General features: G+C 45.7%; 1 protein-coding gene across 2 annotated transcripts in view; it reads left to right on the forward strand.

Annotated features, from left to right (window-relative positions):
* Positions 1 to 16,889, forward strand: part of dok6 (docking protein 6) — an 87,809-nt gene that overhangs the window by 64,234 nt on the left and 6,686 nt on the right. For both annotated transcript variants that reach the window (XM_015955290.3, XM_070553210.1), the window contains exons 4-7: positions 1,255 to 1,374; positions 6,687 to 6,876; positions 7,174 to 7,312; positions 8,096 to 8,201. In XM_015955290.3, coding sequence (XP_015810776.1) covers positions 1,255 to 1,374; positions 6,687 to 6,876; positions 7,174 to 7,312; positions 8,096 to 8,201 — 555 coding nt within the window. The remainder of the gene's footprint in view (positions 1 to 1,254; positions 1,375 to 6,686; positions 6,877 to 7,173; positions 7,313 to 8,095; positions 8,202 to 16,889) is intronic.

Below are 16,889 nucleotides of genomic sequence, written 5' to 3' on the forward strand. Positions count from 1 at the left end.
AAAATTAACTTTTAAAAATCAAAGCTGCAATTCCACTGTAGGAGTTGTGGAAATGTTCTGGGAGAGGGGAAGGTGACAGGGAAAATATGATGGCTCGGTCCTCCATCGTTGTGCTTCCGTAAAAAATCGTCCCTTTCAAGACTTTGCTAGGATGTCAGCGTACCACGACCATTTCAGCAGTGAGTGATGTCACTGATCAGCAGCAGAAGGCGCCCGCAGACATGAATGACTTTAAGAGTTTTATTCTGTGAAAGGGAAAGCGGCATTCGGTGACCGAATTAATTTTTGTCATTCATTAGGGGACAACATTGGTGTAAATTACAGCATTTGGTGGTGGTGGTTTGGGAGGGGGTTCTGCTAGATCTCTGGAGTTTAGAAACATTGATTTTAACGCAGCATTTATTTTATTTCCCTTTCATTCCGCCTCACCAGCAACTCTTCCCGTTTGCGGATGTCATTTCCCACTGAGTTACAACCAATCAGCATGAGTTAACCACAAAATCTGCTAGGAGACTACAGGGCCTTTTCCGAGCATAGAAATAAATGCATAGCGCTGGAGAGCGTAACAGCATCAGCGCCATATTTGATGGGTTCCTCGCTCTCCAAGCCCAGCTGGACAAAACGCAGAGTGAGCAACTACGCCTACGGTTGAAACAACCAACACACTAATGAAAACAAATCAGTGGGATTACTATAGACTTTTCCAGCCTACTTGTTGGGATTTTATATTGTATTTTTATTTTGTTTAATTTTATTTATATTTTAAATATTATACCATACCATATGTCTGGTTTTGTAAAAAAAAAAAAAAAGTGTGTTTAGTTAAGCGAACGCCTTTCTCAGTAGAAATCAATGCACTCGGGGCAAATGGAGACCCATCCAAGATGGCACACGGCACACTGTGAAGGTTCAGTAAAAGTGAAATGATTGGCTGTAGCTTCTGTTTGAGCAAGAAGGAGCACTGATCTTCATATTGACTGCCTTCACTTTAAATGTTGGCAAAGAAAAGAGGATGGGTGCATCGCCGGAGAAACCGCCCGCATCAAGCAAATCAGACTGACCCCCTTAGTTATCTGTTGTCATGCTTAGTGTGTGCAATGTTTAAAATTCCTCTAGGGACTCATGTTTGTGTGTGTGCGAGCGCCCTGAAGACAGAGGTTGTTTAACACAGAGGAGGTGTGTGTGCGCGCGCGCGTGTGTGTGTGTGTGTGTGTGTGTGTGTGTGTGTGTGTGTGTGTGTGTGTGTGTGTGCAGAGCTGGATGCAGAGGAGTGGTGCAAGCTGCTGTGTGTGGAGTGCCTGGGCACCTGTCTGAACGACATCAGCCTGGGAGAGCCGGACCTGTTAGCAGCAGGGGTGCAGCAGGAGCAGAACGGTGAGTCCACAGTTAGTCCTTCCTCTAACACAGACAGCCACTTGGGGTCAAACTCTTTCACTCAGCCCGCTGCCGGGCGGTTAGCTGCTGCATTTGGGGGCCTGTTTGTGTCAAAGAGAGTCCAGTTAGGCATCACTAATACGGGCCATCTTTGTCAAAATTTGATTTTAGATCCCATGTTTAGATTTATTAGCAGGCCGTTGTTCAACTCGAAACTTCAGGGGAACGTCTGGAGGAGTGTGTGTAAGTACAGGTCACAGGCGGTGTCAGGGCCTCAGCTCCAGACCTAATGAGAGGTGCTGTGCATCACCGGCTTCTTCCATAATGAAGCTTGTCATGGAGATGGATGAGATTATGGCTCCTGAAGCGGAGTGAAACAAATGTGCCTGGCTAAATATTCCACTCACAGAGCATGGGGAAACAGAGGAGACGACCGTCATCACAGGAAAGCGGATTCTGTGTGAAGATTCGTAAACTCGTTTGAAAAGTAGCGAGTCATTGACTGACATTTGCTTCCTAACTTGACCTCATTTATGCTTCAGATCTGTCCACAAACTGTTGACGGTGATTGGGTGATCCAGTTGAAGCGTGACACAACCTTTCTCCACTCTGTCATGGCTGGAGTCGGGCTGTTTGTTTAAAGGTTTTAGCGGTATGAGATGAAAACACTGAACCGGCTCCTCTCACCCCACACGCCTGGAACAGCTGTGGCTTGCAGTTTTAAGTATTGCCCTCCTCAAACAGGAGGGGCCGGTAATTAGACCAGAGTTCATTTTCACCGCCCCAGGAACGAGCCACACCATGACATGGCCGTTTTTCTGTCCACTAGAGATACGTGGTTTATTTGCAATCATTAAACCTAATTAGTGAGACCTAATTTAAATTATAGACAACACTCTCTGGCTGTGTGCCAGCCCTAAAGAGATGGTTTAATGCGAACGGGCGACATCGACTTTTTTCTGGTTTTAGAAATATGTATTTTAAATGTCTGATGTGTTTAGGTCTTCATCTGGTTTAAACAAGATGTCTCCTACACTGATTACTTACTAATTATTGTATTGGCTGTTCAAATAATCCCTTTTTCATTTAAATTTTATCTCTGAATTATCACAAAATCATCATAATCAACAACAAATAATATATATTTTGTAATTTTTGCTTCGCAAGCATCACTTTTGAAGGATACTGTTTTAAAAATGGCAGAAGGAGGGTAAAACACACTGACAGTGTGTGTCAAAAAAGTTCCCTCAGTATTCAAGAAACTCCAAGTCCTGCGTGCTCTGTGGTGCAGAGTCTAATGATGTTTGTTCCGTAAGGCTTTATTCCTAAGCTTTGACGCTGCTGATTAAACATTCTATTCACATTAACTTCACATTTGGACCTCCAGGCTCCTGTAGTAGCTCACGTAGCAAATCAAACAAGTAGTTTAATTATTCATTCTTAAACAGCTGTGTATTTTAATATTAGACTATATTGACTCTAGTGATTATATCATTTTATTTACTACTAAACAGCCACCTGCTGTGCCTACAGCCTCTTAAAAGCACAAACTCTGGATTTACAAATCAGTATTCGTGTTTCAGTGTTGACTAAAATAGTCATGATTATGTTTTGCTCTTTAATAGCCCAGAGTGTGTGGGAGTCACACTACTCGTCTCGTCTCGTCTTCCTCCGCTTATCCGGGTCCGGGTCGTGGGGGCAGCATCCCAACTAGGGAGCTCTAGGCCGTCCTCTCCCCGGCCTTGTCCACCAGCTCCTCTGGCAGGACCCCAAGGCGTTCCCGGACCAGATTGGAGATGTAACCTCTCCAACGTGTCCTGGGTCGACCCGGGGGCCTTCTGCCGGCAGGACATGCCCGAAACACCTCCCCGGGGAGGCGTCCAGGAGGCATCCTGACCAGATGCCCAAACCACCTAAACTGGCTCCTTTCGATCCGGAGGAGCAGCGGTTCTACTCCGAGTCCCTCCCGAATGTCCGAGCTCCTCACCCTATCTCTAAGGCTGAGCCCGGCCACCCTACGGAGGAAACTCATTTCAGCCGCTTGTATCCGCGATCTCGTTCTTTCGGTCATTACCCAAAGCTCATGACCATAGGTGAGGATTGGGACGTAGATCGACCGGTAAATCGAGAGCCTGGCTTTCTGGCTCAGCTCCCTCTTCCCCACGACTGATCGGCTCAGCGTCCGCATCACTGCAGACGCCGAACCAATCCGCCTGTCGATCTCCCGATCCCTCCTACCCTCACTCGTGAACAAGACCCCGAGATACTTAAACTCCTCCACTTGAGGTAGGACCTCTCCCCCGACCCGGAGGTGGCAAGCCACCCTTTTCCGGTCGAGAACCATGGTCTCAGATTTGGAGGTGCTGATCCTCATCCCAGCCGCTTCACATTCGGCCGCGAACCTACCCAGCAAGAGCTGAAGGTCAGAGCTGGATGAAGCTAGGAGGACCACATCATCCGCAAAAAGCAGAGACGAGATTCTCCTGCCACCAAACTCGACACACTCCACACCACGGCTGCGTCTAGAAATTCTGTCCATAAAAGTGATGAACAGAACCGGTGACAAAGGGCAGCCCTGGCGGAGTCCAACCCTCACTGGGAACAGGTCCGACTTACTACCGGCTATGCGGACCAAACTCACGCTCCTCTGGTAAAGGGACTGAATGGCCCTTAACAGAAAGCCACCCACCCCATACTCCTGGAGCGTCCCCCACAGGGTGCCCCTGGGGACACGGTCATAAGCCTTCTCCAAATCCACAAAGCACATGTGGATTGGTTGGGCAAACTCCCATGCCCCCTCCATCACCCTTGCAAGGGTATAGAGCTGGTCCACAGTTCCACGGCCAGGACGAAAACCACATTGCTCCTCCTCTATCTGAGATTCAACTATCGATCGGACCCTCCTCTCCAGTACCTTGGAGTAGACCTTTCCAAGGAGGCTGAGGAGTGTGATCCCCCTATAGTTGGAACACACCCTCAGGTCACCCTTCTTAAAGATGGGGACCACCACCCCGGTCTGCCACTCCCTAGGAACTGCCCCCGATGACCACGCAATGTTGTAGAGACGTGTCAACCATGACAGCCCTACAACATCCATAGCCTTGAGATACCCAGGACGAACCTCATCCGCCCCCGGGGCTCCGCCGCTGTGTAGTTGTTTGACTACCTCAGCAACTTCTGCCCCCGAGATCGGACAGTCCATCCCCAGGCCTCCCAGCTCTGGTTCCTCCTCGGAATGCGCATTGGTGGGATTGAGGAGCTCCTCAAAGTATTCCTTCCACCGTCCGACTATAGCCTCAGTTGACGTCAGCAGCTCCCCATCCCCACTGTAAACAGTGTGAGCGAGTTGCTGCCTTCCTCTCCTGAGGCGCCGGACAGTTTGCCAGAACCTCTTTGGAGCCGATCGATAGTCTTTCTCCATGGCCTCACCAAACTCCTCCCACGCCCGAGATTTTGCCTCGGCAACTGCCACTGCTGCACCCCGCTTGGCTATCCGGTACCTGTCTGCTGCCTCCGGAGACCCACAGACCAGCCACGCCCTGTAGGCCTCCTTCTTCAGCCTGATGGCTCCCCGAACCTCTGGTGTCCACCAGCGGGTACGGGGGTTGCCACCACGACTGGCACCGGCCACCTTACGACCACAGCTAGCAACAGTCGCCTCGACAATCGCAGAGTGGAACAAGGCCCACTCGGACTCAATGTCCCCCACTGCTCTCGGGACGTGGTCAAAGCTCTGCCGGAGGTGGGAGTTGAAGACCGTCTTGACAGGTTCTTCTGCCAGGCGTTCCCAGCAGACCCTCACTATGCGTTTGGGTCTGCCAGGTCTACGCGGCATGTTCCCTTGCCATCTGATCCAACTCACCACCAGGTGGTGATCAGTTGACAGCTCCGCCCCTCTCTTCACTCGGGTGTCCAAAACATACGGCCGCAGGTCAGATGATACGACTACAAAATCTATCATCGACCTGTGACCTAGGCTGCCCTGGTACCAAGTGTACCGGTGGGCATCCTTATGTTCGAACATGGTGTTCGTTATGGCCAAACTGCGGCTTGCACAGAAGTCCAATAACAAAACACCGCTCGAGTTCAGATTAGGTGGGCCGTTCCTCCCAATCACACCCCTCCAGGTCAAGCTGTCATTGCCCACGTGAGCATTGAAGTCCCCCAGCAGGACAATGGAGTCCCCTGATGGAGCACTATCTAGCACTCGTCCCAGGGACTCCAAAAAGGGTGGGTACTCTGAACTGATATTTGGCCCATAAGCACAAACAACAGTCAGGACCCGTTCCCCGACCCGAAGGCGCAAGGAAGCTACCCTCTTGTCCCCCGGGGTAAACCCCAACACACAGGCAGAGAGTCTCGGGGCTAACAAAAAGCCAACCCCAGCCCTCCGCCTCTCACCCGGAGCAACTCCAGCAAAGTAGAGTGTCCAACCCCTCTCAAGGTCTCGGGTTCCAGAGCCAATGCAATGTGTCGAGGTGAGTCCGACTATATCTAGCCGGTACCGCTCAACCTCTGCCACAAGCTCCGGCTCCTTCCCCGCCAGCGAGGTGACGTTCCATGTCCCAAAAACTAGTTTTCTTGTCCGGGGATTGGACCGCCAAGGCTCCCGCCTTGGTCTGCCACCCGATTCGCATTGCACCGGACCCTTCATGTTCCTCCTGCGGGTGGTGGGTCCACAGTTGGACGAGCCCATGTATCCGGTTCGGGCTGGGCCCGGCCGGGCCCCATGGGCGAAAGCCCAGCCACCAGGCGCTCGCTCACGGGCCCCAACCCCAGGCCTGGCTCCAGGGTGGGACCCCGGTAACCCTCCGGGCCGGGTACTCCGACTCTTCGTTTTAACCGCCATGAAAGATCCTTCGAGTCACACTACATAAAATTTAATTTTCTGTTTCAAGCAAAAACAGCATAGAACGCGTCAGCGAGTGGGAGCTAACCGTTAGCATTAGCAACACCACATGGCAGAACTCCTTCAGGCTTGTGTTGTTTGTGGAGATAAAACATCAATGTTGCAGAAAAACAGAGTTAGTGGTAGAGGCACGTTGCTGTTAGCCAATCAGAGGCGACATGTTCAAATATGAATATATAATCCTGCCGTTTTCACACCTCTGGCTTACTTCTACTTCCTGAAACAGGAGCGCCAGAGCTTTTTTCCCCCCACAGAGGACGACTCGCAGGGCATGTATTTATACTTGAGAATGCAGCTGATTTATTGAAAAGTGAATGAGAGTTTTAAGTTGAAGGAAGTTGTTGCCGGGAAAACTCTTATCGGTGAGGCGCCTCCTTTCAGGAAGTCTTGTGAATTCTTGCAGAGCGCTTCAACGTGTGCCTCATGCCCACCCCCAACCTGGACATCTACGGGGAGTGCACCATGCAGATCACCCACGAGAACATCTACCTGTGGGACATTCACAACGCTCGCCTCAAACTCGTCATGTGGCCTCTCAGCTCCCTGCGCCGATACGGCCGAGACTCCACCTGGTTCACCTTCGAATCTGGCAGGTGTGTGTGTGTGTGTGTTTGACTACTTGTGTCATCTCAGCTGTCTGTGTGTGTCTGAAATTCTAAAGCTTAGTTGTGGAAACACTGTGATGATGCCCACAAAGAAACTCTGTTTCTAAACCATCCCTGGATATATGCTGCTGAGGCCTTCGGGCCATGGTGTGAGAGCTGCTTCTCTGAATAGGTTCTTTGTGACATTTTTTATGAATATTTCAGCCGTGCATGTTTGTAAAGCAACAATTTGATCACTCTCAAAGTGTGTTTCTGTGTGTGCGTGTGTGTGTGTTCCTGGCACAGGATGTGTGACACAGGAGAGGGTTTGTTTACGTTCCAGACCCGTGAGGGGGAGATGATCTACCAGCGGGTCCACTCGGCCACGCTGGCCATCGCCCAGCAGCATGAGAGGATGATGGAGGAGATTGAGAAGAGCTCCCAGGTACTTCTGTGTGTTTCTGACTTAATGACAGCTCCTAATGTGACTGTGTTTTTGTTCTGTTTCCAACTCGGGCAGTCACACATTTTCAAACGCTGCTGAGAAACACAGAGGAATGCATGAATGAAACACTTCTGTGCATCATTTCAAATCTTTTTATTAAATGGAGAAAAGCCCAAACTAAAGATCGTTCCCGCACACGAGTCTGTAGATTGCCCTTTCAGGTCTCTCTCTCTCTTGTTTTTCTCTTGACATCACCGTGTTGGACCAGAAGCCCTCTGAGACACCCTGCAGTCTTGGCCTCTGCTCCCTCCTTCCCTCACTACAGCCATCACTTCCTTCCTTCCTCTCTTCGATCATCTGTATTCTTATTCACGCGGTCCTGCCCAGCGTTTGATGAGCCTTGACCATATGGTCATGCTCCTGGACCCCACAATTTAAGGAACATGTCCAAAAGCAGCTAACCTTTGATATTTACTCATTACCTTTGCACAAATTTGCAAAGCGGAGTGAATAAATTCATATTTTGGCAATACATTTCCAACATATAAAGCTTCTGTTTGGCTCTTAAAAGAAAATAATGAAATCTAAATGTGTCATCTGGTGGTGAAACATCTCAAATGAAACCTCAAGCAGCCATTCAGCCTGCAGACACGTCACTCAGCTTGAATTTTCTGTTTCTCTTCACACCCTTTGTGTATTGACAGGTGTAGATCACTGTCTCCCCCGTTGCGACTGAGTGACAGCAAAGTGAGATGCATTAAAATTTTCCCCTGTCTGTTTCAGTTCCACCCCAGAGAGACTTTAACCAAGTCCATCTCCCTGCCACGCAGCGCCTACTGGCAACACATCACACGTCAGACCAGTGTGGGGGACCTCTTTGGTTACCAAGGTACACCCAGGAGTTTACTAATTATCACACTCACCGTGCCTTTTATTTTCATCTCAGAAGAAAGGATCAGCAAAGGAGCGTAACATGGCAGGAGGACATTGGCAAACATGGCTAATTGTTAGTAATTTTGCTCCTGCTGATTTGGTGACTGACATGAACATGGTTTACTAATTCTCCTCGAAAGGTCTCATGTGCCACAATATGATTATTGAAGTCACAGAACTTTTTAAAATCACTTACACTATCCTCTCGGTGTCGTATCGCATTAAACCATGACCACATAGAAACCCATTTCATGCCTTCTTTAGGAAAATGTTTGGTAGACGAGGGAAACTATGTGTGAAGTGGCACCAGTGCTGGAGCATTAACACGGTGCTAAAGCACAGTGGAGGGAGTTTCATCATTTGTAGGATTGAAGGACAAATAAAACATGTCCACCTGCAGCAGATTAACCCTCAGATTAACGCTATACTATGCATATTTGTAAATAATATTCTTGAGCCAGTATGTCAGTGAACCTCAACTGGGCCACATCATGACCCTTTACAGGGTTAATGACATGTCCTCTGTGGCCAGAATATTGCACTTGCAACTTCTTCTTGTCGATCCAATTCCTGATGAACTTAGTAAAGTGGAGCTGACTTGCGAGTGCTGCGATCTGCTTCCAGCACTTTTCCTGCATGTTTTAGATCGCAAACACAACTAATTTGTTTGATTTAGTGGTGAATCACTCCTATAAACACTAATGAAGGCTGGGGAGACATTTCAGTCAATAAAGGTGTTAAAAAAGACTAACGCACAGCAAGGAGATAGGTTTCACTTTTGCTTTCACTAAGAGAACACAAGGGTAGGGGTGGGAATTGAAAAGTCTTCATCAATATCAATGGCATTGTCGATTCTGTCTATCGATCCAATTCCTTATCAAATACCTTATAAATTCCAGAGTAGTTAAACAGGTGGCACAAAACTAGCTGTGCATGGCTCCTGCATTATAACTGTCAGTTTCTTTATGATAAATAATTAGTTGTACCTGTATAGGCTGGAAAGATCTTTCCAAATGTTCTCCTTTCTGCTCCCTGTGAAGGCAGAGTCCTCTTGTTTGGTGCAGTGTTGCTGTAGCTTTAGTAGAGTGGAAAAAATCTCACCACAGGTCAGACCTTTGTCGCTGGAGTCTGCTAGTGTGTAGGTGTGTATATGAGGTAAATGACGCTAACATGATAGGCAGTGTTAGTTGATTAGTTGCATGCAATATTAATAGGAGAGGATGTCGAATGTCACCGCTGCTGCGTTGAAATTCACTCGTCAATAATAACTTTAAGTTATAGCGTAATTTGTGCCCAAAGCTTTTGCATATCATAATGCTTCCTCCCTTGATGAAATATCTACTTTGCAATTATTGCAAGTTACCCTGTTGTCATGCACCAAACTTTGAAGCATTTGTGCCACCTAGACGCCATGTTTCCTGCTCCCGTGAAGCTACGCAACGTGCGCGGCGACGTCATTCACGCCGACTGGAATTGACAAGGGAAATCTTTGCAAAAGTGGCAAACGATTCCTAGGAATTGAAACAATGGGAACTGGATCTCAACAAGAACCGGTTTTTGATTTCCAACCCTTCACAAGGGGATGCTGCTAAAACTACACAGTAGCCCTTTAAACAGGAAATATAATAATGAGTTAAATCAATATAGACAACATGCTTTCCTTTAGCAAAACGTAGTATACTTGAAGTTTGTATTATCAAGTATTAGGCATGTGTATTGGTGAAATTATGGTGATATGATATGTATAACAATACAGGGGAGACGTTACATGTATCACGATATATTGCGATACATTCAGTCAAAACAATATCGATTATCAATTTTTTTAGACTGAATTTATTGTAGGACAATTCAAGTACACAGTTTTTGAATATCAATATAACATCGCTGGAAAAAAATCACAATATATTGTTGTATCGATATTTTCTTACATCCCTATCAAGAATGCTTAAGTATAACTACAGAAAGTTTGTACTAAATTGGAACATTTTTAAGTTTATTGAAGTAAACATGTAAAAGGTCAGTTTAAGTTAATGAAAGTACACATTCAGATAGCAAGTACACTCATCTACAGACTACTGTGTGGTAAATGGTCTGTATTCATATAGCGCCTTCTTAGGTTTCTACAACCCCCCAAGGTGCTTCACAACACAATCAGTCATTCACACATTCACATGCTGGTGGGAATGATCTACGATGTAGCTACAGCTGCCCTGGGACGCACCGACAGAAGTAAGATTGCCGAAGGCATGCGCCACCGGTCCCTCTGACCACCACCAGCAGGCAAGGTGGGTTAAGTGTCTTGCCCAGGGACACAACATTAAACCCACAACCTTCCGATTACTGGACAACCCGCTCTACCTCCTGAGCTACTGCTGGCCCAAGGATATTACCTGGATCAAGATAAACTAGGTATTATTACTTTGGAGCAGAAAGAAGTGAAAAGTATACCAACAAGTATAAGCTTCAGTATTCAAGTCTCATTATTAATGTACTCAGTCATAAACGTGTCTTTGTGTTTTCAATATAATCCAAGTGTACAGCCTATAAAAACCCCAGATTCACAATGCCAGACAACTAGAATATTGTGAAAAGGTTCAACATTCTAGACTCAAAGTCTCACACTCTAATCAACTAATTAATCCAAAACACCCTTAAATGGTCTCTCAGTCTAAGCTGCATGATATTCTAATATTTAGAGTTTATCCTGTATGTTCTCTTTGACAAAACAAACAACAAAGACTCTCACTCTAAACTTCATGGTGAATTATTAGGTGGTAGTGGACCAGTGTGTTTACATGTTTGCAATTAAGCTGCTATAGGAAGTCTATAACCGGTGAGTCAAGCACCATGTGTCCTTGGTGTGTACCAAAACCTAAAAAGACTGAAAGCGAGAGTGTTTTGGTGTCTAGATGAAAACCAGAGGTAGAAAGTTGATTAGAGAGCTGATGTGATTATCCTGTCCATGGTATTAGTTGATTAGAAGTCTTATCGGAGGATTATGTGCCTTTGGCTTTCACTGATAGAGCTAAAAGAGAGCCAAGCGAACATGAAAGTCCATCTGATGTCGCAGTTTGTTTGTTTTTTTCGAAAAGTTTGGATGTTTTTTCCTCTCTTTATCATTTAATTACACCCAGCTAAGGTTAAAAGCAACTTGTGAGTTCTCCACTCAAGCATCAACATGTTTTTACCACATATAAATTAAACGATCAAGCCGGGCTCATTCTATATAAGCTCCAGTCTCTGTGAAGTCTCCTTTCAAACTCTTCCTCTGAAACTCCGGTAAAGAGAGGAGCTTCTGTGTCATCCATCACCTTGGCGTCTCCACTGGTCCTCCCACACATTCCCCCCATGTTTCTGCCCGCGTCGCAACAAACTTGCACCTTCTCCTACTCGTACACATTCAGAGCTGCCGTTATTCTCCCTCCTCTCCTATGAATAAATTGAATGCATCAGTGTGTTTGAGGTCTTGTCAGACAAGGAGGACTACAAGGTGATTCCACAGAGCGATGGGAGTTTAAGACTCATTGGGACGTGAGACGTTTGGACTGAGAAAGACAGGATGCATACTTTTTGTTTTTTATCTTCGAGGAAAACCGGCCATGTACAATGATAGCCGTATTTCCTCCTTGACATGAGATCTCTATCTTTCTAGAGGTCACTTGCATCGTTTATAAGTCCATCAACTCTAGATGAACCTATGGCTCCCAACGCTTGAGCTTAGATGGATCCTTTAATCACTGTTATTTTAAGCGGTGTATTTGGAAAACAGTCATGAAGTAAAATGATAATACGTGATAATTAAGTAAAATAAGGTAGGCTATCTAAAAACAACAACAAAGGGTTAGGGATTAGCCTTCTGATAGAGGCCTACTCTAGTTTCATATTTATTAGACGGACGGATGGATGGATGAGTAGATGGATGGATAGATGAATAAATGAATGATGGATGGATGAGTAGATGGATGGATGGACAGGCAGATGGATGGATAAATGAATGATGGATGGATGAGTAGATTGATGGACAGGTAGATGGGTGATGAATAATGGATGGATGGATGAGTAGATGGATGGCTGAATGGATGGGTGGACAGGCAGATGGATGAATGGATGATTAAATGAATAATGGATGGAATATAGAAGGGTAGATGGACAAATGGAGATGGATGGATAAACGGGTAAATGGATGAATGGAAGGATGAATGGGTGGGTAGATGGATGATTGATGGATGGAAAGGTAGATGGATACAGGGTTTCTGCAGAAATCAGCCAAACAAATGTAATGCATTTTAATGCCATTTTTTACCGTTTTAATGTCATTAACAAACACACGTGAGAATCCACGGATATATATGTACATAAAATATGCAGATAAAAAGTGCAGCGTGCAGTCCACAGCTTCCAACATGAATTAATTGGCAGCCTCCATGCAGTTCAGCATGCTCTTGCTGGAAATCGTTTAAAAACTTCCAAGTTCACATTTTGCCCATCCATACTGATGGAAAGGAGATTCTTCATGTCTAGCAGTTGCACACAATCCTATGATTACAAAAAATTTAATTATTTGACATGAGAAAGAAAACCTGAAAACATTACACCAACATGTTTGATTTGAAATGTGCTTATAGTAATTTCAAAATTAGCTTATTAAAACTATCTAAAAGCAAAAAGCCTCAACAAAATGAATACGTCTTGTCTCTTTAATTCATGTGAATGCCACTTCATTAACAAAAAGTACAAATATACTCACTTTGAAATGGTGCAGCAGATCTTCAACCTTTGAATGGCCCATAAACTGTGATCCAAGATAACGTGACTGGACAGCACCAGCCTCCCAAAATCGAATATGGACGTCTAGTTGTTTATTTATTGTGGACGATTGAAGCTTTCATCAATCAGCACAAATGGTCCAGCGTAGTTAGCTGCAGAAACCAGTTCTTTTTTAAAATGTGGGGCGAGTCCAAACTTTAAAACGTAGCTTGTCTTGTTTTTTCCACAGGTGAAAGATTTAGCTATTTCAGAATCCGAAAACATTTCCCGGAACAACTCCGAAACACCTTCATTGGATGCGTAGGAGTGGTGCTGCACGGCAGTGTTTAGACGCCAGAGCACCTCTGCCTGCAGCGCCGCAGGCGGCCCAAATGATTTTTGAAGCGTGCTTGATGTTCCGGCGGCAGGGTTCACAGCTGCAGTTGTGCTGCTTGTTGTGGTCGTGGTAGTTGTAGAAGACGTCGCATTGCTAGTTACAGAAAAGTAACTAGTCACAGTTAGCTGCCCCATTGTACCAACAAAATCCTTCTCCATCTTGACCATTAACGGGCTGCAGCCATACCCTGAATTCATCGTTTTCCCACCACTTTTGCTGGAATTTGCATTTTCCAAACCTTTACTCCTCACGATCCAGCGCGCCAGCTTCTTGTCGAACATCCGGTTTTACGACAATTCCACAAGAAACCGTTCGGAACAGAAGCAATAACAAACAACAACAAACATTACTTAATGCCCCGTGGAAACCCTGGGATAAGTAGATAGATGTACGGATGGACCTGGATGGATGAACAAATAGAAGATGGATAGACAGATGGAGTAAGGATTTATGAAGTAAAGATAGATGGATGGATAGATGGATGGATGGATTGAGTATAGAGGGGTAGATGGATAGATAAAAGATGTGATATCAGTTGGTTTGTGTTAGCTTTAGCTCGTTGTTAGCGCTAGCTACAGCAGGCTGAGGCAGGGTTTTGTTGGACAGTTGTTCCACTTTCAGCCAATAGAGCTCCGGGAGTTGACGTCACTTCTCCCGGCATGCAACAGTTCAAATCGAAACGGCGCCATTTTGGCATGCAGAAGCCCGCAGCTGGACTATTTGTTATTGTCAGAAAACTCAATCAAACGGCAAATATGGTAGATTCCTGTTGTGCCCCAGGATGCAGAATAGACACGGACGACATAAGGAATGAGCCATCTACAGGATTCCCCAAGATCCGGAGCGCCGCAAACATTGGATCATTGTAATAAAACGCGCTAGTGACCGGGCTAAAATGAAGCTGTGGGATCCCGAGAGTAAAGTTTTTCACTTATGCAGCGACCGCTTCATATCAGGTACTTAAACCAACGTTTCCTCAACTGTGTATGGTATTTATTTTAAATGCTTTTACTATGATTCTTAGTGGGCTTCCTAAACTTATTTTGGCGTGGCGTTTTCTGTCTTATAACTCATAGCAACAAGTAAACATCACGTAAAACGTTGCCTCGTGAGTTCTGCGTGCTGCCGTTTACGTGTTTTATGATCACAGCAATTCACCGGCTAAGCTGTATTTAATTTTTAAGCAATGGTTGATCAATTGTCAGATCACACATAAAAAGCACTTTGGATTGCTATTATCTGTCTCACCGAGACTACTTACGTGTAAATCTGTTATTTGTCCGTCCATCCATCCATTTTCATCCGCGTATCCGGAATCGGGTTGCGGGGGCAGTAGCGTGACTGCCCTCTCCCCAGCCGCCGGAGCCAGCTCCTCCGGGCAAACCCCAAGGGGTTCCCCGGTCAGATCCGGTGTTGTGCCGGTAAGAAGCCCGCTCTGACAGCTTCTGGCGTCGGAGAGGGCAGTAGAGTCGAGAGTCCCAGACCTTCTCCCCAGCTCCTCCGGCCGGGGGAATCCCAAGGGGTTCCCCTGGCCAGGTCCGGTGTTGTGCCGGTAAGAAGTCCCCTCCGACAGCTTCTGGCGTTTTTAAAAAGTATCCCAGGGGCACGGTAAGGGTCGGAGATGTTTAGTCTATTTAATTTCTGACTATATAAAACAATTTCTTCTGTTTTAAAGTGTGAAGTAAACTCTGACGAAGTAAAATCCAAGCGGATCCCGTTCATGTTCATGGTTACATCCGTGTTTGTTTACCTTTTTTGCATGCCAAAATGGCGTCCACTAACTGAGAGTCACGTGGGGTCTGGAGCTCTATAGGAGGAAGACGCATGAAGCTGATTTAGAGTTGCTGTGCAGAATTATACAAGAGGCAGGTTTAATGGTAGAAAGTACAAAATTTACTATTTTGTATTTTATTTGTTTGCAAAACAATTTTACATATTTTTCGGATGTTCTTTTTGCCATGGAGGACAAAAAAAGGACAATTAAATAAATAAAATGGCAACACAACTACACAAGGATCCTTCTGGATATTACTTTGGTCGATTTTCTCCTAGAACTCCTGGTTCCTCTTCCAGATAAAAAAAAATCCTGTGGATCCGGATAGCTGGCGACCCTCGGTTTGTATATAAATATGTAACGTGTCTCTGGTGGACTGGCGGCCTGTCCAGGCTGTAACCCTGCCTGGCACCCATTTACCTGAACATGATGGAGTCGGTTTAAAAGGGTAAATGGATCCTGCAGCTCATTGAAAGGTTGTCTTGTCTCAAATTCATATTATTGGTAACACAACCAGGTGAGTTAAGCTTTGTTTTCCCTTGGCAGAAAATGAAAGAAAAGGCAGGAATAATAGAAATGATCTGGATGGCTTCAAAACCTGTGTATTCATTTGCAGACAAGCCATTTATTCATGTTGTGTGCTCTGATGCATCCCCATGCTATAAAGGTGCTGGCTTTCTGAACTGATGCAGTAGAACACCAGATGGTCCCTGTGCTCCTCGATGGCCCAGAGGATGCAGCATTTCCATAACGAGGTCTATTTTTTAATTGCTCAGACCACAGGACAGGACTCCAATCTGCTGCTGATTTTCTCTTAACGACCTCAGACCCAGATAAGCTCTGCTGTTTCTGGGTTTTACTCCGATATCATCCGTGCAGCGATAACTATCATTTCTTCCTGACATAGGAAGTGTTTAAATATTTAGACACTATCCCAGATTTAGGTCCAGGTTTGTCATACAGGCGCTATTAGCCTCTGGAATAATTATTTGGGTTTGAATCAAGCTTAAAAATCGGGTTTTTAGACCGTATCGGTTGGGTGGGTGAGCTCCCCGAGTGTTTCGCTGCACACGTGATGAATATCCAATCAGCACAGTCAATTTGCTGAGTCATGCTTGGGTTGCTTTCAAATACCCCGTGGGTCCGGGGGAATAATTAAGGAACACGGCTCCGTTTCCCCCATCGGGCTTTTATTCACCTGTTTGTTTATTCTCTCGCTCGAGTTAACAGAGGACCGAAACACTGGAAATCTGATCCATTTCATTCCACATCTGTTTTTTTTATGTCTCCTGAAAACTTTTGTTTACCGCAGCTAAAAACAATAATGAATATGTTTTACGTGGAAGAAAAAGTGGGAGGTAAAAAGTTTGAGCCTTCAGGGGGATGATTTTAATCCCCAGAAAGTGCCGTAAAGACAAAGCGTCTCCCACCTCTCCTCCAATTTTTAATGTTATTCATTCTTTTGCATTTCAGTGAAAGTGCTGGCTCCTCCGAGTTTGCTGATGCATAGAAATAAGTGCACTTTAAAGTTGCAAAAAAGCCCCCCCACCCCCGTCAGAAACGCTTCGATTACATCCTCCTAACTCAGAGAGAGAGGAAAGGACCTGCATACCTCCACTTTTTTGTATTTATCCGTTTTCAGGGCAATCTCTCTTCCTCCTGTTTTATTGTGCTCCACGCTTTACTGCTGTAGCATTAGCAATTCTAATGAAATGGAGCTTGTA

This window comes from Nothobranchius furzeri, chromosome 7 (genome assembly GCF_043380555.1).
Source record: "Nothobranchius furzeri strain GRZ-AD chromosome 7, NfurGRZ-RIMD1, whole genome shotgun sequence".
NCBI classification, from domain to species: Eukaryota; Metazoa; Chordata; class Actinopteri; order Cyprinodontiformes; family Nothobranchiidae; genus Nothobranchius; species Nothobranchius furzeri.